At 44.3% G+C, this 22,925-nt stretch overlaps 1 protein-coding gene across 2 annotated transcripts in view; it reads right to left on the minus strand.

The window, feature by feature from the left end:
* LOC129811949 (SAM and SH3 domain-containing protein 1-like) overlaps window positions 1–21,340 on the minus strand; it is an 87,504-nt gene extending 66,164 nt beyond the window's left edge. For both annotated transcript variants that reach the window (XM_055863741.1, XM_055863740.1), the window contains exon 1: window positions 20,095–21,340. In XM_055863741.1, coding sequence (XP_055719716.1) covers window positions 20,095–20,616 — 522 coding nt within the window. In that variant the 5' untranslated portion in view covers window positions 20,617–21,340. The remainder of the gene's footprint in view (window positions 1–20,094) is intronic.
* Window positions 21,341–22,925: the final 1,585 nt, after the last annotated feature.

Here is a 22,925-nt window from a genome sequence, read left to right on the forward strand (position 1 = left end):
GGTAGTTTGCCCCCAGTGATGCGTTGTGCAGACCTCACTATCCTCTGGAGAGCCTTACGGTTGTGGGCGGAGCAGTTGCCGTACCAGGCGTTGATACAGCCCGACAGGATGCTCTCAATTGTGCATCTGTAAAAGTTTGTGAGTGCTTTTGGTGACAAGCCGGATTTCTTCATTTCCTCCTGAGGTTGAAGAGGCGCTGCTGCGCCTTCTTCACCACGCTGTCTATGTGGGTGGACCAATTCAGTTTGTCCGTCGTCGCCGATGCGTCAGTTACGACGTCGCCGATGCACTTGCTAATAAACTCGCTCACCGAATCAGCGTATTCGTCAAAATGTTGTTTGACGCAATGCGGAACATATCCCAGTCCACGTGATCGAAGCAATCTTGAAGCGTGGAATCAGATTGGTCGTACCAGCGTTGAACAGACCTGAGCGCGGGTGCTTCCCGTTTTAGTTTCTGTCTATAAGCAGGGAGCAACAAAATGGAGTCGTGGTCAGCTTTTCTGAAAGGAGGGCAGGGGAGGGCCTTATATGCGTCGCGGAAGTGGTCTAGGGTTTTACCAGCTCTGGTTGCACAACCGATATGCGGATAGAATTTAATGAGTCTTGTTTGCAAGAGTGTGCAAGTCGGTATTGAATGAGTCACTATCACCTTACTCAAATTTCTCTCTACCTGTGCACTTACGTTGTAAACTTTAATTCGTAGGCTAAGTTGTAGCAACTTCATGATGGGTATAGCGAAAATTTGAGTATCATGTAGTAGCCTTAACCTATTGATTTTACATTGAGCTGGGTGAATGGAATATTAATAGAAATAAGGCCATGCTCATAAAAATAAAACGGTCCTCCCTCAACTTAAAATGGTACCGACCGCCACTGGTATGAAAGTAGTAAAAAAAGTATTTGCTCCCATATTCATAGCATGTAATAGCTACGTCAAGCTTGTAACTACACATTTCTTGGATGCATTTGCTTTTTGTTTTGGTTGTGTTTCAGATTATTTTGTATTTGAGATTCTTCAAAGTAGCTTTGATGACAGCTTTGCACACTCTTGGCATTCTCTCAACCAGATTCATGGAGGTAGTCACTTGGAATGCATTTCAATTAACAGGTTTGCCTTTTTAAAAGTTAATTTGTGACCCGATTCAGGAAAATAGGCATATGGTCGCAAGTCACGACCTCACAGGAGAGCCCTTCAAACGTAAAAAAAATGTTGTTTATCAAAATGCGTTTTGGGGCAGAAATGCCTTCTCAAACATGTGAACTTTCATGTGCCTTAATAACAAACTTTTATGTCATCTGTAAATATAATTGTTAAATTTTGAGCCCTGTTGATTAAGCCACAGAAAAAGTAAACCTTCCCACTAGCCATGATTGGCTGAGATAATGAGTGGGCTGGACATGCCGAGAGATGAGTTTCGATTGGTCTGCCATACAGAAGGCTTCTGTCTATTTGAGCTCATCAGTCTGTGTTGGTAATCCTGTCGAACGCAGCTTTTAATTTTTTTTATTGTGTAGTGGAGCTGCATAAGAGTTGCTCTCCAATTTCTGGAGGATCAAATTTTGAAATCAGTGGAATTAGAGTATGATAGGTAAAGAGATGGAGAAAACACCTGTCTCCGGATTACATCTTCAAACTAAGTGAAACCGTGGTATGGCATTCCTGACAAGGAGACGCATGATGATGCACACAGGTAAGATAGCTAGCTACATTTTCAGATATTACACATTTCTGATTTTGACAGAAAGTGGTCTCATTTCAAGCTAAAGTGTAGTTACCTAGCTAGCTAACGTTAGCTGGCTGGCTCCCTAGCTGACATTATTTGTATCCCATAGCCGTATTCATGCAGGGTAGTAACATGATTTGGCACTGTGTTCATTGTTGTTAACTAGCTAACATTAGCTGGCTGGCTTGTTAGCTAACCTTATGTGACCTGTGTAAATGTAGCCGTCTATTTACCACCACAAACCGATGCTGGCACTAAGACCGCACTCAATGAGCTGTATACGGCCATAAACAAACAGGAAAATGCTCATCCAGAGGCGGCGCTCCTAGTGGCCGGGGACTTTAATGCAGGGAAACAAATCTGTTTAACTCATTTCTATGACCATGTTAAATATGCAACCAGAAGGGGAGGGGGGGGGAGGGGGACACACACCTTTAGACCACCTTTATTCCACACACAGAGACGCATACAAAGCTCTCGCTCGCCCTCCATTTGGCAAATCTGACCATAATTCTATCCTTATTCCTGCTTACAAGCAAAAACAATAAGAAAGTGGTCAGATGAAGCAGATGCTAAAGCTACAGGACTGTTTTGCTAGCACAGACTGGAATATGTTCCGGGATTCTTCCGATGGCATTGAGGAGTACACCACATCAGTCACTGGCGTCATCAATAAGTGCGTCGATGACATCGTCCACAGTGACCGTACGTACATACCCCAACCAGAAGCCAGGGATTACAGACAACATTCGCACTGAACTAAAGACTAAAGCTGCCGCTTTCAAGGAGCAGGACTAACCCGGAAGCTTGTCAGAAATCCCGCTATGCCCATCGACGAACCATCAACAGGCAAAGCATCAATACAGGACTAAGATCGAATCGTACTACACCGGCTCCAACGTTAGTCGGATGTGGCAGGGCTTGCAAACTATTAGACTACAAAAGGGATGCACAGCTGCGAGCTGCCCAGTGACACAAGCCTACAAGACAAGCTAAATTACTTCTATGCTCGCTTCGAGGCAATTAACAAATTTGGCTTGTCACCTCAAACTTTTACAGATGCACAATCGAGAGCATCCTGTCGGGCTGTATCACCGCCTGGTACAGCAACTGCACTGCCCTCAACTGCAAGGCTCTCCAGAGGGTGGTGCGGTCTGCACAATGCATTGCCGGAGGCAAACTATCTGCCCTTCAGGACACCTACAGCACCCAATGTCACAGGAAAGCCAAAAAGATCATCAAGGACAACAACCACCCGAGCCACTGCCTGTTCACCCCGCTATCATTCAGAAGACGAGGTTAGTACAGGTGCAACAAAGCTGTGACCGAGAGACTGAAAAAACGCTTCTATCTCAAGGCCATCAGACTGTTAAACAGCCATCACTAAGAGAGAGGCTGCTGCCAACATACAGACCCAAATCACTGGCCACTAATACATTTCATAGTTTTGATGTCTTCACTTATTCTACAACGTAGAAAATAGTAAAAATAAAGAAAATCCCTTGAATGAGTAGGTGCATCCAAACTCAATTGGTACTGTATGTCCATGAGATATTTCTGCATTTCATTTTCAATGCATTTGTAAAACTGTCTAAAACATTTGGAATAAGTTAAGGGGTATGAATACTTTCATTGCATATTGACTACTAATACATTATCATTCCACAGCGGAACAGTGTTGGCAGCGGAGATATAGAAGCATTAAAGAGGCGAGCCATGGCCACTTAAGAAGGAAAGGTCAAGTGGTTCCAGCCCTATACTTTAAAACATAGCGTGTGTCCTAAATGGCACCCTATTTACTATATGGCACACTACATTTAACCAGGATCCATAGAGCTCTGGTCAAAAGGAGTGTACTATATAGGGAGCTATTTTGGGACACAGCCATAGGCTGCATTCCACTTCAATGTCTGTCAATAGACAGACACTCTGCGTTTGGCGTTTGTGACTACATTATCCAGTCTGTCCATCTGTGCTGGGACGGAGCAAAGTTTCCCCTTCCCACCTCCATATGCTACCTCGTATTGCAGTATCTGGGGAATCACCAATAGATTTGACACCAGAGTGAGTATGGAGAGTTGGCGCAGTGAAATAAATGCTCTTACTTGCTTGGATAAGGTTGAATGTCTTGCCAAGACAGTAGTGGTTTTCTAAGATGGCAATTGCATGATTCTCCTAAGGACTGGATAGCATGTTTAGGTGTACTTGGCTCAGCATGCACTCATCCATACCCCACACACCTAATTGTCCTTCCAGCTGTGCAATGTTTCAGCCATTTGTAAGTTAATGCTCATTGACTGACAGTGTTCAGTTTCCTGAGTGTTCAGTTACAGCTCCAACTTAAATCAAATCGTACCAGTCCCTTTTCCAGCTGTCCAGGACAAAGCTAAAAAGATTGTTCTTCCCTGTTGTCAGGCAGACTAATAAAGAGGATGGGAGATGGTGCACAATATACATGCTGTCAGATGTATAGAAATGGACTGACAAGTTCTTAGATCAGCTTTGTATGATTTTGTCGAAGTATTGTAAACCATTTAAATAAATATTATTTTTTACCCATCTAACCCCCCCGGTGAAAAAAATACAATTTAAGGAAATATAAAGCATGCAGTGACGAATGTATACTTTTCCCGTTTGCTCTATTGTATAGTTTAAACCATTAAAGTTTAACGGCTATGGATCAACTGCAGAGTTGAATGGAGCAGAGAGTGACTTAGGTATATACAGACAGCAGGCAGTCTGGGCAAGCCAGTTTCCTGTGGATTTCCCCATACGGTCTGACTCCACTAAGTGCATCAGTAAACCTCTGTTGACCTTTCCCATCTAATCTGATGTACAGCATTAACAGTTCACTTACACGATCCCGAAGTTGCACTTCCCTGTTAGCCTTTGGGATATAGATGGTACCATAGCACTACTCCCAGCATCTCCAACACAGATTCACATCTACTGGCCCCAATTGGCTCAGCCTGTACCCTAGAAGCTCTTTGAGAGGGGTCATCTTATATACAGTCTCTGTGAGGCGAGAGGTAACATACAGTAGTCATTCATTATTCAGCCAGTATCCAAAACTACCAGATACAGCTGGGTAGAGAATGGAGATGTGTAAAAGATGGGATGGAAGGGTTTATACTGTATGAAGGTATGTTGATGGGGTGGAAGGGTTTATACTGTATGAAGGTATGTTGATGGGGTGGAAGGGTTTATACTGTATGAAGGTATGTTGATGGGGTGGAAGGGTTTATACTGTATGAAGGTATGTTGATGGGGTGGAAGGGTTAATACTGTATGAAGGTATATTGATGGGGTGGAAGGGTTAATACTGTATGAAGGTATGTTGATGGGATGGAAGGGTTTATACTGTATGAAGGTATGTTGATGGGGTGGAAGGGTTTATACTGTATGAAGGTATGTTGATGGGGTGGAAGGGTTTATACTGTATGAAGGTATGTTGATGGGGTGGAAGGGTTAATACTGTATGAAGGTATGTTGATGGGGTGGAAGGGTTTATACTGTATGAAGGTATATTGATGGGGTGGAAGGGTTTATACTGTATGAAGGTATATTGATGGGGTGGAAGGGTTTATACTGTATGAAGGTATGTTGATGGTATGGAAGGGTGTATACTGTATGAAGGTATGTTGATGGGGTGGAAGGGTTTATACTGTATGAAGGTATGTTGATGGGATGGAAGGGTTAATACTGTATGAATGTTGTGGGGGTGGGATGTATGGGTTAGTAGAGTATGGCTATGTGTTGTGGGAGAGATGGAAGGGATTATACACTTAAGCCTGGTTCACACCGCATGCCGTAATGCTCAAATCAGTTGTGTTTCTCATATTCGTTTTGGACTGCCCAAACAGCATGTTACAAGTGACGAAATCGGATGTGTGTGTTCAAACAGTCATTTGCTGACACGGCTACACTAGTTGTCATAGTAACACTGGGCGTGTGCTCTCGCTCAGAAGTTACGTAGCAAGCATGCCATGGCGATATTGCCTGCCATGGACGTTCCCTAGTTGCTGTGAATGTTCAAAATCATAGTGTAAGAACACTTTGAAAGCCTCAAAAGGATAAGATGATCCAACTTTTAAAACAAATCATTTCTGGCTAGCCATTGGCTTCAAAGTACATCTCAATCCATTCACAGTGCATATTCCAATCTTCTGTAGTGCCATCAAATGCATACATTTTCCCAATGTATCCAGCCATTACTCGATTTCCCTATCTACTCGTTGCGGCCGTGACGTTCATTGCTAGCGAGTTTACCTCTCGCTCGGATCCGTTCGCTCTCCTCCTCGGGAAGACAACATCCGTCACTTTGTGACCTTGTCCTCTCTCGGGAGATAAAACATCCACTCAGCTCATTAGTAGAGTACTTTTAGATATTTTTTAAATCTCGTAACCACTTGTTTAACTTAGTGCATTGTGCACATTTGTGGCCTGCTGGAGGTCATTTTGCAGGGCGCTGGCAGTGCACCTCCTTGCACAAAGGCGGAGGTAGCGGTCCTGCTGCTGGGTTGTTGCCCTCCTACGGCCTCCTCCACGTCTCCTGATGTACTGGCCTGTCTCCTGGTAGCGCCTCCATGCTCTGGACACTACGCTGACAGACACAGCAAACCTTCTTGCCACAGCTCGCATTGATGTGCCATCCTGGATGAGCTGCACTACCTGAGCCACTTGTGTGGGTTGTAGACTCCGTCTCATGCTACCACTAGAGTGAAAGCACAGACTGTGTGTGGAAAATGATTTAAGACAGACTCACCAATACAACATTGCATTAGCCTGTGGCGAGTTATTTGTAAATCAAAAATTATGAATAAGGTTTTATGTAAGATTGCTAAATACAGAGCAAAATGATGTATTTTATTATTTGTGCCCTGGTCCTATAAGAGCTCTTTGTCACTTCCCACGAGTCAGGTTGGGACGAACTCACACTCATTCTTATGTGTCGTATCATGTTGTTTCATGTTGTGTCATTTCATTACAGTACAACGGTTTGATTTGTTTGATCTTAGCTAGCTACATAGCCGTCTTTGTATCAAACATAATTGTGTAGTTATTGAGGTTCGCTAGCCAGCTATTTTCGTCCTAACGTAACGCAGCGTAGCCAACACTGCTAGCTAGCCAGCTTGCCACCGAATAGCAGCATTGTAGAAACGAGTGCATTACAACGGAACGACTTGATTAGTGTAGTGTTGGCTGGCTACACAGTTGTCTTTGCTATCTTTGATTTGTTTGATCTTAGCTAGCTACTTAGCTGGCTACATAGCCGTCTTTGTATCAAAGATAATTGTGTAGTTATCGAGGTTCGCTGAGGTTCGCTAGCCAGGTATTCTCGTCCTAACGTAACGTAACGTAGTCAACCCTGCTAGCTAGCCAGCTAGCCACCGATTAGCAGCACTGTAGAAACGATTACATTACAACGGAACGACTTGATTTGTGTAGTGTTAGCTAGCTACATAGTTTTCTTTGCTATTTTTGTATCTAAGATAATTGTGTAGCTTTGAGTAATTATCGGTTAGCTAGCCAGCTATTTTCGCCTGCCGCGCTGCCGTCCTCCTACCTAGCCAACACTGCTAGCTAACACTGCTAGCTAGCCAACTTCTACCGAATAGCAGCACTGTAGAAACGTACATTACAACGGAACGACTTGATTAGCGTAGTGTTAGCTAGTTGTCTTTGCTGTCCTTGTATCCATGATAATTGTGTAGTTTAGAGAAATTTAGAGAAATTGTCGAGGTCACCTAGCCAGCTTCACTTTCAACAACGCAGCCACTGCTAGCCAGGCTACTTCACCAGCCAGCAGTACTATATCATTTTAGTCAATCAGATCTTTTATTTTACTTTTATTTTTTGCAACGTAAGCTTAACTTTCTGAACATTCGAGACGTGTAGCCCACTTGTCATTCTAATCTCCTTTGCTTTAGCGTAGCCTCTTCTGTAGCCTGTCAACTATGTGTCTGTCTATCCCTGTTCTCTCCTCTCTGCACAGACCATACAAACGCTTCACACCGCGTGGCCGCGCCCACCCTAACCTGGTGGTCCCAGCCCGCACGACCCACGTGGAGTTCCAGGTCTCCGGTAGCCTCTGGAACTGCCGATCCGCGGCCAACAAGGCAGAGCTCATCTCAGCCTATGCGTCCCTCCAGTCCCTCGACTTCTTGGCACTGACGGAAACATGGCTCACCACAGATAACACTGCTACTCCTACTGCTCTCTCTTCGTCTGCCCACGTGTTCTCGCACACCCCGAGAGCTTCTGGTCAGCGGGGTGGTGGCACCGGGATCCTCATCTCTCCCAAGTGGTCATTCTCTCTTTCTCCCCTTACCCATCTGTCTATCGCCTCCTTTGAATTCCATGCTGTCACAGTTACCAGCCCTTTCAAGCTTAACATCCTTATCTTTTATCGCCCTCCAGGTTCCCTTGGAGAGTTCATCAATGAGCTTGATGCCTTGATAAGCTCCTTTCCTGAGGACGGCTCACCTCTCACAGTTCTGGGTGACTTTAACCTCCCCACGTCTACCTTTGACTCATTCCTCTCTGCCTCCTTCTTTCCACTCCTCTCCTCTTTTGACCTCACCCTCTCACCTTCCCCCCCTACTCACAAGGCAGGCAATACGCTTGACCTCATCTTTACTAGATGCTGTTCTTCCACTAACCTCATTGCAACTCCCCTCCAAGTCTCCGACCACTACCTTGTATCCTTTTCCCTCTCGCTCTCATCCAACACTTCCCACACTGCCCCTACTCGGATGGTATCGCGCCGTCCCAACCTTCGCTCTCTCTCCCCCGCTACTCTCTCCTCTTCCATCCTATCATCTCTTCCCTCTGCCCAAACCTTCTCCAACCTATCTCCTGATTCTGCCTCCTCAACCCTCCTCTCCTCCCTTTCTGCATCCTTTGACTCTCTATGTCCCCTATCCTCCAGGCCGGCTCGGTCCTCCCCTCCCGCTCCGTGGCTCGACGACTCATTGCGAGCTCACAGAACAGGGCTCCGGGCAGCCGAGCGGAAATGGAGGAAAACTCGCCTCCCTGCGGACCTGGCATCCTTTCACTCCCTCCTCTCTACATTTTCCTCTTCTGTCTCTGCTGCTAAAGCCACTTTCTACCACTCTAAATTCCAAGCATCTGCCTCTAACCCTAGGAAGCTCTTTGCCACCTTCTCCTCCCTCCTGAATCCTCCTCCCCCTCCCCCCCCCCTCCTCCCTCTCTGCAGACGACTTCGTCAACCATTTTGAAAAGAAGGTCGACGACATCCGATCCTCGTTTGCTAAGTCAAACGACACCGCTGGTTCTGCTCACACTGCCCTACCCTGTGCTTTGACCTCTTTCTCCCCTCTCTCTCCAGATGAAATCTCGCGTCTTGTGACGGCCGGCCGCCCAACAACCTGCCCGCTTGACCCTATCCCCTCCTCTCTTCTCCAGACCATTTCCGGAGACCTTCTCCCTTACCTCACCTCGCTCATCAACTCATCCTTGACCGCTGGCTACGTCCCTTCCGTCTTCAAGAGAGCGAGAGTTGCACCCCTTCTGAAAAAACCTACACTCGATCCCTCCGATGTCAACAACTACAGACCAGTATCCCTTCTTTCTTTTCTCTCCAAAACTCTTGAACGTGCCGTCCTTGGCCAGCTCTCCTGCTATCTCTCTCAGAATGACCTTCTTGATCCAAATCAGTCAGGTTTCAAGACTAGTCACTCAACTGAGACTGCTCTTCTCTGTATCACGGAGGCGCTCCGCACTGCTAAAGCTAACTCTCTCTCCTCTGCTCTCATCCTTCTAGACCCATCGGCTGCCTTCGATACTGTGAACCATCAGATCCTCCTCTCCACCCTCTCCGAGTTGGGCATCTCCGGCGCGGCCCACGCTTGGATTGCGTCCTACCTGACAGGTCGCTCCTACCAGGTGGTGTGGCGAGAATCTGTCTCCTCACCACGCGCTCTCACCACTGGTGTCCCCCAGGGCTCTGTTCTAGGCCCTCTCCTATTCTCGCTATACACCAAGTCACTTGGCTCTGTCATAACCTCACATGGTCTCTCCTATCACTGCTATGCAGACGACACACAATTAATCTTCTCCTTTCCCCCTTCTGATGACCAGGTGGCGAATCGCATCTCTGCATGTCTGGCAGACATATCAGTGTGGATGACGGATCACCACCTCAAGCTGAACCTCGGCAAGACAGAGCTGCTCTTCCTCCCGGGGAAGGACTGCCCGTTCCATGATCTCGCCATCACGGTTGACAACTCCATTGTGTCCTCCTCCCAGAGCGCTAAGAACCTTGGCGTGATCCTGGACAACACCCTGTCGTTCTCAACTAACATCAAGGCGGTGGCCCGTTCCTGTAGGTTCATGCTCTACAACATCCGCAGAGTACGACCCTGCCTCACACAGGAAGCGGCGCAGGTCCTAATCCAGGCACTTGTCATCTCCCGTCTGGATTACTGCAACTCGCTGTTGGCTGGGCTCCCTGCCTGTGCCATTAAACCCCTACAACTCATCCAGAACGCCGCAGCCCGTCTGGTGTTCAACCTTCCCAAGTTCTCTCACGTCACCCCGCTCCTCCGCTCTCTCCACTGGCTTCCAGTTGAAGCTCGCATCCGCTACAAGACCATGGTGCTTGCCTACGGAGCTGTGAGGGGAACGGCACCTCAGTACCTTCAGGCTCTGATCAGGCCCTACACCCAAACAAGGGCACTGCGTTCATCCACCTCTGGCCTGCTCGCCTCCCTACCACTGAGGAAGTACAGTTCCCGCTCAGCCCAGTCAAAACTGTTCGCTGCTCTGGCACCCCAATGGTGGAACAAACTCCCTCACGACGCCAGGACAGCGGAGTCAATCACCACCTTCCGGAGACACCTGAAACCCCACCTCTTCAAGGAATACCTAGGATAAAGCAATCCTTCTGCCCCCCCCCCCCCCCCTTAAAAGATTTAGATGCACTATTGTAAAGTGGCTGTTCCACTGGATGTCATTAGGTGAATGCACCAATTTGTAAGTCGCTCTGGATAAGAGCGTCTGCTAAATGACTTAAATGTAAATGTAAATGTTGTGGCAGGCTTATAATAATGGCAAAAAACAACATTTGAAAGTGTGCTGACCCTGGTGCTTGAGGGGGTACGCAGCTGGAGGTTGATGTTTGAAGTGGTACGGGACTATAAAAAAGTTTGAACCACTGGTTTATGGCATAAAGGTCAGTCAATGAGGAACATTTCAAGAAGCTGGATTGCAGGAAGCTTGGCCCCAGTGATGTACTGGGCCGTACGCACTACCCTCTGTAGCGCCTTACGGCCAGATGCTGAGCAGTTGCATTACCAGGCGGTGATGCGACCGGTCAGGATGCGCTCAATGGTGCAGCTGTAAAACTTTGAGGATCTGGGGACCCATGCAAAAAGGTTTTGTCGTGCCGTCTTCACGACTCTTGGTGAGTTTGGACCATGATCACATCACCAACGATCTGGACACCAAGGAACTTGAAACTCAACCCCCTCCACTACAGCCCGTTGATGTTAAATGGGGGCCTGTTCGGCCCTACTTTTCCTGTAGTCCACGATCAGCTCCTTTGTCTTGCTCACATTGAGGGAGAGGTTCTTGTCCTGGCACCACACTGCCAGTTCTCTGACCTCGTCCTTATAGGCCATCTCATCGTTGTTGGTGATCAGGCCTACCACTGTTGTGTCGTCAGCAAACTTAATGATGGTGTTGGAGTTGTTTGGCCACGCAGTCATGGGTGAACCGAGAGTACAGGAGGGGACTAAGTACACACCCCTGAGGGGTCCCAGCTTTGAGATTCAGCATGGCAGATGTGGTAAGGGTAGGCAACAACACTTGGGGGCGGCCCGTCAGGAAGTCCAGGATCCAGTTGCAGAAGGTGTTTAGTCACAGGGTCCTTAGCTTAGTGATGAGCTTTGTGTGCACGATGATGTTGAACGCTGAGCTGTAGTCAATGAACAGCATTCTCACATAGGCGTTCCTTTTGTCCAGGTGGGAAAGGGCAGTGTGGAGTGCGATTGAGATTGTGCCATCTGTGGATCTGTTGGGGCAGTATGCGATTTGGAGTGGGTCTAGGGTATACGGGAGGATGCTGTTGATGTGAGCCATGACCAACCTTTCATAGCACTTCATGGCTACCGACGTGAGTGCTACGGGGTGGTAATCATTTAGGCAGGTTACCTTTGCATCCTTGGGCACAGGGACTATGGTGGTCTGCTTGAAACATGTAGGTATTACAGACTCAGTCAGGGAGAGGTTTAACTTCTCTAGGATAGGGGGGTGACATTTTCACTTTTGGATGAATTAGTCAGAGTTGGTAGGGTCAATTAATTATTGTGGGTGGGATTTTCCGGGAAGGTAGTAGATTAGTATTCTAGTCATTAAAACACGTTTTCAATATAATGTACTATGGCAAACCTCAGAAAAATATTTGTGTTCTGTTCATAAATATGGATTTTCCCTGTTAAACAGTGAAGAGGCAATAAAAAACAAAAAGTTGGAGAAGACTTAAAATCTAGCACTTTGGGTTTGAAATGACACAATGACTGAAGTTGAAGTGCAGACTGTCGTATTTTAGTGAGAGGGTATTTTTATCCGTATTAGGTGAACCATTTAGAAATTACACCACTTTATGTACATAGTCCTCCCCTCCCCCATTTTGGGGGACCAAAAGTATTGGGATAAATTTACTTGTGTATTAAAGTAATACAAAGTTAAGCATTTGTCTCATTCATAGCAAGCTTCTGAGCTTTACAAAATTGTTGGATGCATTTGCTGTTTGTTTTGGTTGCGTTTCATTATTTTGTGCACAATAGAAATGAATGGTAAATAATGTATTCTGTCATTTGAGTCACTTTTATTGTAAATAAGAATGTAACGTGTTTCTAATCCCTTCTACACTATGTGGATGTTACCATGATTACAGATGATACTGAATGAATTGTGAGTAATGATGAGTGAGAAAGTTAGACGCACAAATATCATAACCCGAAGACATGCAGATAATCCTGAAAGTAAGACATCCTTTTGAGACTTGTATACCCGCACTGCATCTGCAAGCTGTTGGTTAGAGCGCGCATGCCAAGACCAGAGTATGCACATTTGCTATTTATTAATTTAACAGTATGTGACAAAACTTTCCGTAGAGTTGAAAAAGTGCGGAAAACCCATCTATTCGGTAAATGAAAACTTAAGCAAAAAAAGTACATTTTGCGCACTCTATTTCACCACGCACTGATTTTTATCCTAAGTGAGTTTGGCGGAAACACCACTGGTGGGAATATTCGCATATTTTCTTTATGCGGATGATAGAATATTCGCATGAGAATATGTAGCCAATTGGAAGGAAACATAGGTACGGATGATCTTGTCTTGTGTGTGACAGGGTTACTTCCGACTTTCCCCATTTTCTTTTCCACCAATATAGTACACACACGGTAACAGCATAATTCCATTTCACCTTGGGTGGGTAACTAGAAGCATAGAGGGATGCATGCAAAGACAACTCGGAAGTTAATTTAGAAGTGCAAATTAAATTTGCACATTGGAAATCACCATCTTCCCAGGGGCTTGAACAGAAACAGATGGAGACCACTGGATAAGGTTCAAGAAGAATGGGTGAAGTGTCAAGTAAGCCATCCCAGGCTATCCCAGTAAAACGTTTACATTTTTGTTACTTCCTACATATACATTCCGTGACTCATCTATCCACTTAAACCTTCTATTTTTGTTATACATTATAAAAAAAAATGCACGCCAACTCCCCAATAATGTAAAACCTTACAAAATATGCACAGTATAAATGAAAACAAGACTAATGTGTGGAAACGAATGAGTGCAGTCGGCGCTAGAGTAATGGTGCTTGGTCTGCAGTGTGGACTCTAGGCTGCAGTAGAGGCTGTTCGCCTCTGCTCCACTGACTGAAAAAAAGTAATTCCCTCTATATGAACTTTAGTTGACTGTTGTGTACATTTATTTTTGTTGTACTGTATTTGACTTGTGTTATATTGTATTAGATTTTTTATGTATTTTATGAAATTGTTTATGCAGGGCTCCTTCGTAAGAGAGACACTGGTCTCAACGGTGACTCCCTGATTAAATAAAATAAATTAACTCTAACCCGCCCTGAAAATGTCCAATCTTAAAATCTAGTACAAATTGTTTTGGGGGAGGGAGAGAAAAACTGTAAGTCAGTTGTGTAACTTAAGCAAGGTCATTGTAGCAGGCTTCAAATGCACTATTACAGCGGTGGCCTGGCTGTGACCCTCCACTATAGAGGGAGAAGTAAGGAGAGCAACATCCCTGGAACCACACTGGGGCTGGCAGCTGGTGGGCAATAGGTTGTAGTCTGGGCCTTGGAGACTAGACTATAGAGAGGGAGGTGAAGAGGGTGGCTAGCTATGACCCTCACCTATAAGAGAAGGAGAGGAGGATGTGAAGAGGGGAGGGTCTAGCTCCTTGGGACCAGCCTGGGTATAACCCTCAACTATAGGAGGAGAGGATGTGAAGACAGGGGGATAGCTCTTTGGGACTAAACAGCTGGTGGCCAACAGGTTGCCAACTATGGGTAGACTTAACAGCCAGCAGGAGCATACAACTAACTGAAAACAAAGACTGCATCTCAAATGGCACCCTATTCCCTAAATTGTTCACTACCGATTCAGAAAAGTGGATTGCAATTAACAAGACTGAGCTAAGTTATATTTAGACAGATAGTAGTCTATTGAACACCTGACTTCCATAAGGCACTGACTATGACCTACATTATATAGTTGACCTGACCTTCAGTGTACTCTAGTCTGACAGAAATATGCATTAATGTATTTGTATTTATCATATACAGTAGGTCTATTTATAGCTGTTAATGTCAGTAAAGGGAGAGTGAAGTACTACTAGGGATACTAAATACCAGTCAGTCCCTGTGCAAGGCCATTAAGATCAAGATTTATTGCACTGATGTGTCTGCAGGGTAGTGAGGCAATGTTACAGACTGACCAGGCGACCACTCTAGAGGATTAAAGCAGACATGAATGTACAGTTCTTAAAGTATTTGGGCTTTTAAAACACATACGCTGTAATTCAAAACATCGCTTGCAGAGGGAAGGGACCAATGTATCCGTGGACTTAACAGGTGAAAAGTCTTTATTTATACATTTCCTTAACGTTACTGCATTAGAGACCCAGCGGGAAGCTTATTGTGCTGTAGACTCCAAGACCCACTTGGGGTGAAGGCTATTGCATTGGAGAAATTACCAAGAAACTGAAGATCTCGTACAACGCTGTGTACTACTCCCATCACAGAACAGCTCAAACTGTCTCTAACCAGAATAGAAAGAGGAGTGGGAGGCCCCGGTGCACAACTGAGCAAGAGGACAACTACATTAGAGTGTCTAGTTTGAGAAACAGACGCCCCACAAGTCCTCAACTGGCAGCTTCATGAAATAGTACCCGCAAAACACCCGTCTCAACATCAGCAGTGAAGAGGCAATTTCTCACATGGAATAGCCTTAATTTCTCAGAAGAAGACTAAACTGACGAGTTTCAGAAGAAAGTTCTTTGTTTCTGGCCATTTGGAGCCTGTAATCGAACCGACAAATGCTGATGCTCCAGATACTCAACTAGTCTAAAGGAGGCCAGTTTTATTGCTTCTTTAAAATCGGAACAACCATTTTCAGCTGTGCTAACATAATTGCAAGAAGATATTCCATTAAAATCAGCCGTTTCAAGCTACAATAGCCATTTACAACATTAACCATGTCTACACTGTATTTCTGATCAATTTGATGTCATTTTAAAATAGACAAAAAATGTGCTTTTCTTTCAAAAACAAGGACATTTCTAAGTGACCCCAGTGTATAGCCTGGGATGGCGCAGGCACTGTATGAAGTTATGGAAATCTGGATACCGCCCAACTCTCACATTTAGCACAGTATTGCCAAGTAGTCAATTGTTTTAAGAAACGCATGAAAGACAAACAGTCCATTTAATACTGTATTTTCTGTAACAAAGACAGAGACATCTGTCTGTTTCTATAGAGCTTTGTCCGTTTGAGGTCCTATTCAGCTTGGCTTTATCTTGGGCCAGACTGCCCAAAAGAGCCTGCTGGTTCTGCTTGTCCTGCGAGCCTCAAAGGGCAAACCAGGCCAACCCTTCCGGAGCAGGGCTTTAGAAGTTATAGAACTCATTCTAATTCTATGGTAGTAGAACTGTTGTTAGCCATTCTGTTCTAAGAATGTGTCAGACTGCTAGTCCAGTGGAGCAGAGGGGTTCTGGGGTAATGTGCCCCATTGTTGTGACAGAGAGAAAGGGGGAATATGTCCCACCAGGAGTCTGGTGGGACAAAACTTACCATATGCTGCCTCACATTAGAATGACAAAAGGCACATTTTTCTACGTGAACTCAAAGAAATCTCATGATGTACTTTGTTGGATCCTTGTAAAACACCAGCCGAAAAACAAAGAAGAAAATCAGTTAAAAACAGACTTAACCAACTAGGCCACATTATACAGTTCTGCTCAAACCTCAACTGTGCGAGCTACATTTCATGACTCATGAGTTCTTATTTCTCTAAATCTTGTCTTTGTCAATATAGTAAGAGAGAAATACCTACAGCAGCTAAGTATTCCAGCATAGTTTAACTTCGCTGTGAGAAAGTCGAGCCTGAGGCTGCAATTGTATTATATGGACATAGATTACAGCTATCCTTTAAATAGCCTCTAATGCTTGTCATTTTCTATAAAGACACAGTGTCTATTCCAGGCCCCAGGCAGTAGTTAAGTCGTTAATGAGGGCCTAATTGTATTAAATTGTCCCCCCCCCCCAGACGCGTTGGTCAAAATTTGTGCACTAGAAAAAGGGAATAGGGTGCCATTTGGAACATAGCCAGGCAGGCAAAAAAACTGTAGGGCTCAGTTAGGATTGATCGTGCAGTGCTGCTATGGAACATGCATCGAAACAAGGCCAAGGTTTTAGGCAATTACAGCATACAGACCCATTTTTCCATGATCAAATTAGGACAGTGTCCAAATCAGCAGCATTTACTTTATAATGCTGTCAGATCGGCTTGTAATAAGATCCATTCTCACTGTAATAACAACGCTATTACCATGCATAACTATAACACTAATCGCATGTGCTATTACTCAGGTAAAACAGTTCTGATTGATCCCTTTATCCCTAACACAGCCCCTTACATAGAATGATTCTATTTCTACAATGCTAAGGTTCCTCCTCTGGTTGTAGAAAGCATGAATCATTCTAACTGGCCTATAGCCTATATCGGCATCATTCAACTTAATGGTATTAAACTGCTGACCTGAAAGGACTCGGTTCCAAAAAGCTATCAACAGCCCATTTGAAACATCTGGCTGTGGTTGTCCTTTTCCAAAACCCAGTTTGACATCGGCAGATATATGAAAGAGCAAACAATGCCAGAGTTAATGGTTATATCAGCAATGTAAATACTGTAGGTCAAAAACAAACATTGTATAGCACACCACTGTTCAATCTAATCAATTAGGGTATCACAATCAAATTCCCACAGATGCTGTGATTATGGCAGACATGGAAAACATATTTTTGCCATAGCCTCTGGTTCCTATCATCTCTGGCTCTTCCATTTCTCCACTATTTTCCTGTTTGCTCCCTTTTAATGTATTGTTATAAAACCCTCTGCGGAAGTGATCAGGTCAACCAATGATTAGTCTAACTAAACTGTCTGTGCTGCTTTGAAACGACTAAAGGACCAAAAATAACTATATTGAACAAAAATATGAAACGCAACATGCAACAATTTTACTGAGTTATAGTACAGTAAATTCATTAGGCCCTAATCTATGGATTTCACATGACTGGGCAGGCACGCAGACATGGGTGGACCTAGGAGGGCATAGGCCCAGCCACTGGGGAGCCAGGCCCAGCCAATCAGAATGAGTTATTCCCCACAAAAGGGATGTGGAGGTCCTGATCTAGTCACACGTGGTCTGCAGTTGTGAGGCCGGTTGGACATACTGCCAAATTCTCTAAAACGACGTTCAGATGGCTTATGGTAGAGAAATTAACATTCAATTCTCTGGCAACAGCTCAGGTGGACATTCCTGCAGTCAGCATGCCAATTGCGGTATTGTGTTGTGACAAAACTGCACATTTTACAGTGGCCTTTCATTGTCCACAGCACAAAGTGCACCTGTATAATGATCATGCCGTTTAATCCGTTTCTTGATATGCCACACCTGTCTGGTGGATGGATTATCATAGTGTAACGGATGTGAAATGGCTAGCTAGTTAGCTGTCTAAAGTTATACTGTTACAATGGCAAAGGGGAAATTATCACGAACAGGAATGTAAACAAATTTGTGAAAAAGTTGAGAAATAAGCTTTTTGTGTGTATAGAACATTTCGGGGCTCTTTCATTTCAGCTCATGAATCATGGGACCAACACTTTACATGTTGCGTTTATATTTTTGCTCAGTATATTTTCAGTCAGATAAACCTGAATCTGTTTGCCTGTGCTTCCATACAAAAGGTCAGTAGTGAGTCACAAAGTGCCTCTCTGCACTTAGCAGTTTGTAGGCCCTGAATCTTTCATGAACATTATGGCCATGTAGCAGAGAATCGGAGCACAAAAGTACAACATTGTCTTAAAATGCGTGCAGAGCAGCCATGAGAGCTCTGCACAGTTCTGCATGCATCGCATCTACTCATTCTATGGATAATAATCAAGTCACTTATCAGTGGCACTGTAGCTTGGAAAACACTGATGATCCAAGTCGGATTTGGAAGGACTTTAATTTTACTTGCGTGTGGTGGCGTTATAACATGTTACATAATACAGATTGCAATGTGAAAACTCTGAGCCATAGTAAATAAGTTTTTTTTTTTAATAAAAAAAAGTAATCTTTTCAGAGAGGAGCTAAAGACAGTAAAAAAATAAACCAACAAAGTAGCTGATGCTTTGTGTTCTCTCAACATTCTATAGAATGCTGCCTGAGACTGTAGTCTAAGCATGTCTTCTTAATCTGTTGTGACACAGCTCAGCTCCAATAGGACTTTTTGGAGGAGAAGAGACATTGGACAGCCGTGCCTGGCTCACCGATCCAGGAAATCACACTCGTTATATTTTTTTGTAGTTTTACTTCAGTGCCTTATCTCAAACAGGATGCATGTTTTGAAATATTTTTATTCTGAACAGGCTTCCTTTTCACTCTGTCAATTACATTATGATTGTGGAGCAACTACAATGTTGATCCATCCTCAGTTTTCTATCACAGCCATTAAACTCAGTAACTGTTTTAAAGTCATTATTGGCCTCATGGTGAAATCCCTGATCGGGTTCCTTCCTCTCCGACAACCAAGTTAGGAAGGACTCCTGTATCTTTGTAGTGACTGGGTGTATCGATACACCATTCAAAAAGTAATTAATAACTTCACCATGCTCAAAGAGATATTCAATGTCTGCTATTTTATTTTTTACCCATCAACCAATAGGTGCCCTTCTTTGCGAGGCATTGCAAAACCTCCCTGGTCTTTGTGGTTGTATCTGTTTGAAATTCAGTGCTCGACTGAGGGACCTTACAGATAATTGTATGTGTGGGGTGCAGAGATGAGGTAGTCATTCATAAATAATGTTAAACTCTATTATTGCACACAGAGTGAGTCCATGCTACTTATGTGACTTGTTAAGCACTTTCTTACTCCTGAACTTATTTAGGCTTGCCATAACAAAAGGGGTTGAATACTTATTGACTAAAGACATTTCAGTTTATCATTTGTAATTCATTTGTATACATTTCAAAAACAAATGCTGGGTTATTGTGTGTAGGCCAGTGACAAAAAAAATCTACATGTATTACATTTTAAATTTAGGCTGTAACATCAAAATGTGGAAAAAGTCTTTAGGCATTGCATTTCTCTATGGAGGCAGACTCCTCCACAATGGAAGCCATTAGTTCCACCCACAGTAAAATACTGTTAGGTAACATTGACAGCTGTCAGAGTCTGAAGGGTATGAGCTTATTATCCCGGCCAGGGCAATACCGTTTTACCGTAGGACTTAAATGAAATGCACTCAGACAACGGACGGTTGCTTTAGCAGGTGTCGGTCAGACCTATAGGACCAAGATAATTTCTGAGTAAATATATTTTTAAATATATGCATATTTAAGTCCTCTGACAGCCTGTCACAGACCTCAAACAAGTGAGAGTCATCCTGACTGAAAGAATGAGCAGAATTGATGGTCGACAGCACCATCAAAGAAATTGGCCATACTATTCATCACAGCAAGCCCAGAGTGAAGAGTGTGTAATTGTATGTGACAGTCTCTGAACAAATCCTTATAGTAATCAACATCATGAATGAGAAATAGGAGCCTACCTTATAGGTGCATGGCGACTCATTGAGGTTGACGCTATCTTTCACAAGTTTATCCCTGATCAAGACCTTCAGTTTGGGATTGGTCACCAACTCTTTACAATCATCAGTTAAACTTAGATTGTGGTTTGTTGGACAAGGTGATTGTTGGTGACCTCCATTTCCAACTTCCTCCTGATTGGATTCTGTCCATGACCTTGACCACTGGAAATCATTCTCGCCATCTGTGATGAGCGTGGTGCTGGTGCCCAACAAGGGGCTAAGGGGAGAGGGGTTCAGAGGCTCGAGGGTGAAGTAAAGACCGGGAGCTTTTTTCTTGTCCTCCTCTCTTAACTTCTTCACCGCGTTGAGTACTTTTTGTCGGTGGTGCTGCGAGTGTACCCCTATGGCGTCAAGATCGGGGTCCCCAATTTGTTTACAAACTTCCAGATCATCGTATCCATTGTCCACAAACGCCTCCAAGTATTGAGGCAGCTGAAAAGTCTGTAGCCACTCGTAGACAAGGCCTGGGCCGGTGCGCATCATTTTGATATTCGATATGATGAGCAATGTATGCCATGCATATGCTGTTAGAAATAGTATTATCTCCAAAACGTAAACTTCAGGGGCGCGCGGTATCCTTGAGACATTACATATGCCGCGGCCGCTGTGTCATCGCCATCAGTGGTCCAACGTTCCAGGCTCATGCAAAGATGATTCCACTTATGAAAGATCCAAGAAATCAAGTCAACTAGTGTTACAATAATGACCGAGACGTGTGCATTCACGATTCAGAATAGACACATTTTTGCCTAAATGTTTCATAGGCCTACATGTTGTGCAGGTTCCAAAAATCCAACCAAGCAGGTGCATGTGGTTATCAATTAATCCAAGCAAGCGAGAACGAGAAAGCGTGGCATGATATCCAAGCAAAACACAATGGGTTTCAAAGGACAAATAAAGGAATTGTGCAAACGCCTACACAGGCTGAATTTCAGTCGGTTTCTATTCCTCAACCTTATGTTCGTTTCTTTGCATCAGTTTCCAATGGCAGTCGCGACATAGTTATACTTCAGGAGGATCCGAGACGGTAACCTAAATGTGAGCTAAAAAGGTTTTCATTTATCACTGCTTCTTATCAACAGATACCAATACATTTGTTGTAGCACATGGCTCAATGCATCCTCTCTCCCGATTGAACTTTCTCTTCGGTCAAGTATGCTTTCGACTCCAAAGTTCCATTCAATCAAAACGCATACGCTTTGCGCCTGCCTGTGTTGTTTTATGACCAGTGAGAATTATCTGTACTCTAGCGGCCCCTGTCCGACACACACCGTTGACTGATTGAATATAAGTAAATCATAGCCTAGCAGTATTGTATGCAAGTTGGGATCAATTACCCAAAATTAAGGCAATAATTGTCGAGGTAAATCAGTAGGCTACAAATATATATTTTTTTATAAGTTGTACCACGCCTGATTTATGATTCCTGTCAAGAGACGTTTTATCTTCCCATAACTTTTAATGAGCATACGGGTGCAGGCATTCGCTCCAGCACTGCTCTGATGACACACCTGATTGAAACCATCAACTTATAATTTGTTTTGATTTACTTGACCCACCAATTATAGCCTTCATGTTATTTAACATTTGATTCCAGCTTGCATAAATATTTGGCATTTATTTTCAATCAGTTAACAGCCACAAAGACAACTTGAGACAAATGGGTTCGTAGGATTTGTTTTCCATTTATTTTTCAATTACACAATAATACACTACATGGCCAAATGTGTGTGGCTCATCACACATCTCATTCCAAAATAATGGGCATTAATATAGAGTTGGTTCCCCTTTGCTGCTGTAACAGCCTATACTCTTCTGGGAAGAATTTCCACTATATGTTTAAACTTTGCTGGGGGACTTGCTTCCATTCAGCCACAAGAGCATTAATGAGGTCGGGCAATGATTTGGGGTGAATAGGCCTGGATTGCAGTCGGCGTTCCAAGTCATCCCGAAGGTTTTCGATGGGGTTGAGGTCAGGGCTCTGAGCAGGCCAGTCAAGTTCTTCCACACAGATCTTGACAAACCATTTCTGTATGGACCTCGCTTTGTGCACGGGGGTATTGTCATGTTGAAACAGGAAAGGGTCTTCCCCAAACTATTACCACAATGTTGGAAGCACAGAAACATCTAGAATGTCATTGTATGCTGTAGCATTAAGATTTCCCTTCACTGGAACTAAGGGGCTTAGCCCAAACCATGATAAACAGCCCCAGACCATTAATCCTCCTCCACCAAACTTTACAGTTGGGACTATGCATTGGGGAAGGTATCGTTCTCCTGGCATCCGCCAAAAACCCAGATTCGTCCGTCGGACTGCCAGATGTTGGAAGGGTGATTCATCAGTCCAGAGAAAGTGTTTCCACTGCTCCAGACTCCAATGGCGGTGAGCTTTACATCGCTCCAGCCGACACTTGGCATTGCGCATGGTGATCTTAGGCTTGTGTGCAGCTGCTTGGCCATGGAAACCCATTTCATGAAGCTACTGACGAACAGTTCTTGTGTTGATGTGTCTTCCGGAGGCAGTTTGGAACTTGGTAGTGAGTGTTGCAACCGAGGACAGATTATTTTTACGAGCTTCAGCATTCGGCGGTCCCGTTCTGTGAGCTTGTGTGGTCTACCACTTTGCGTCTGAGCCGTTGTTGCTCATAGACGTTTCCACTTCACAATAACAGCACTTACAGTTGCCCAGGGCATCTCTAGCAGTGCAGAAATTTGACAAACTGACTTGTTGGAAAGGTGGCATCCTATGACGGTGCCACGTTGAAAGTCACAGAGCTCTTCAGTACGGGCCA

This window comes from Salvelinus fontinalis, chromosome 15 (genome assembly GCF_029448725.1).
Source record: "Salvelinus fontinalis isolate EN_2023a chromosome 15, ASM2944872v1, whole genome shotgun sequence".
NCBI lineage: Eukaryota > Metazoa > Chordata > Actinopteri > Salmoniformes > Salmonidae > Salvelinus > Salvelinus fontinalis.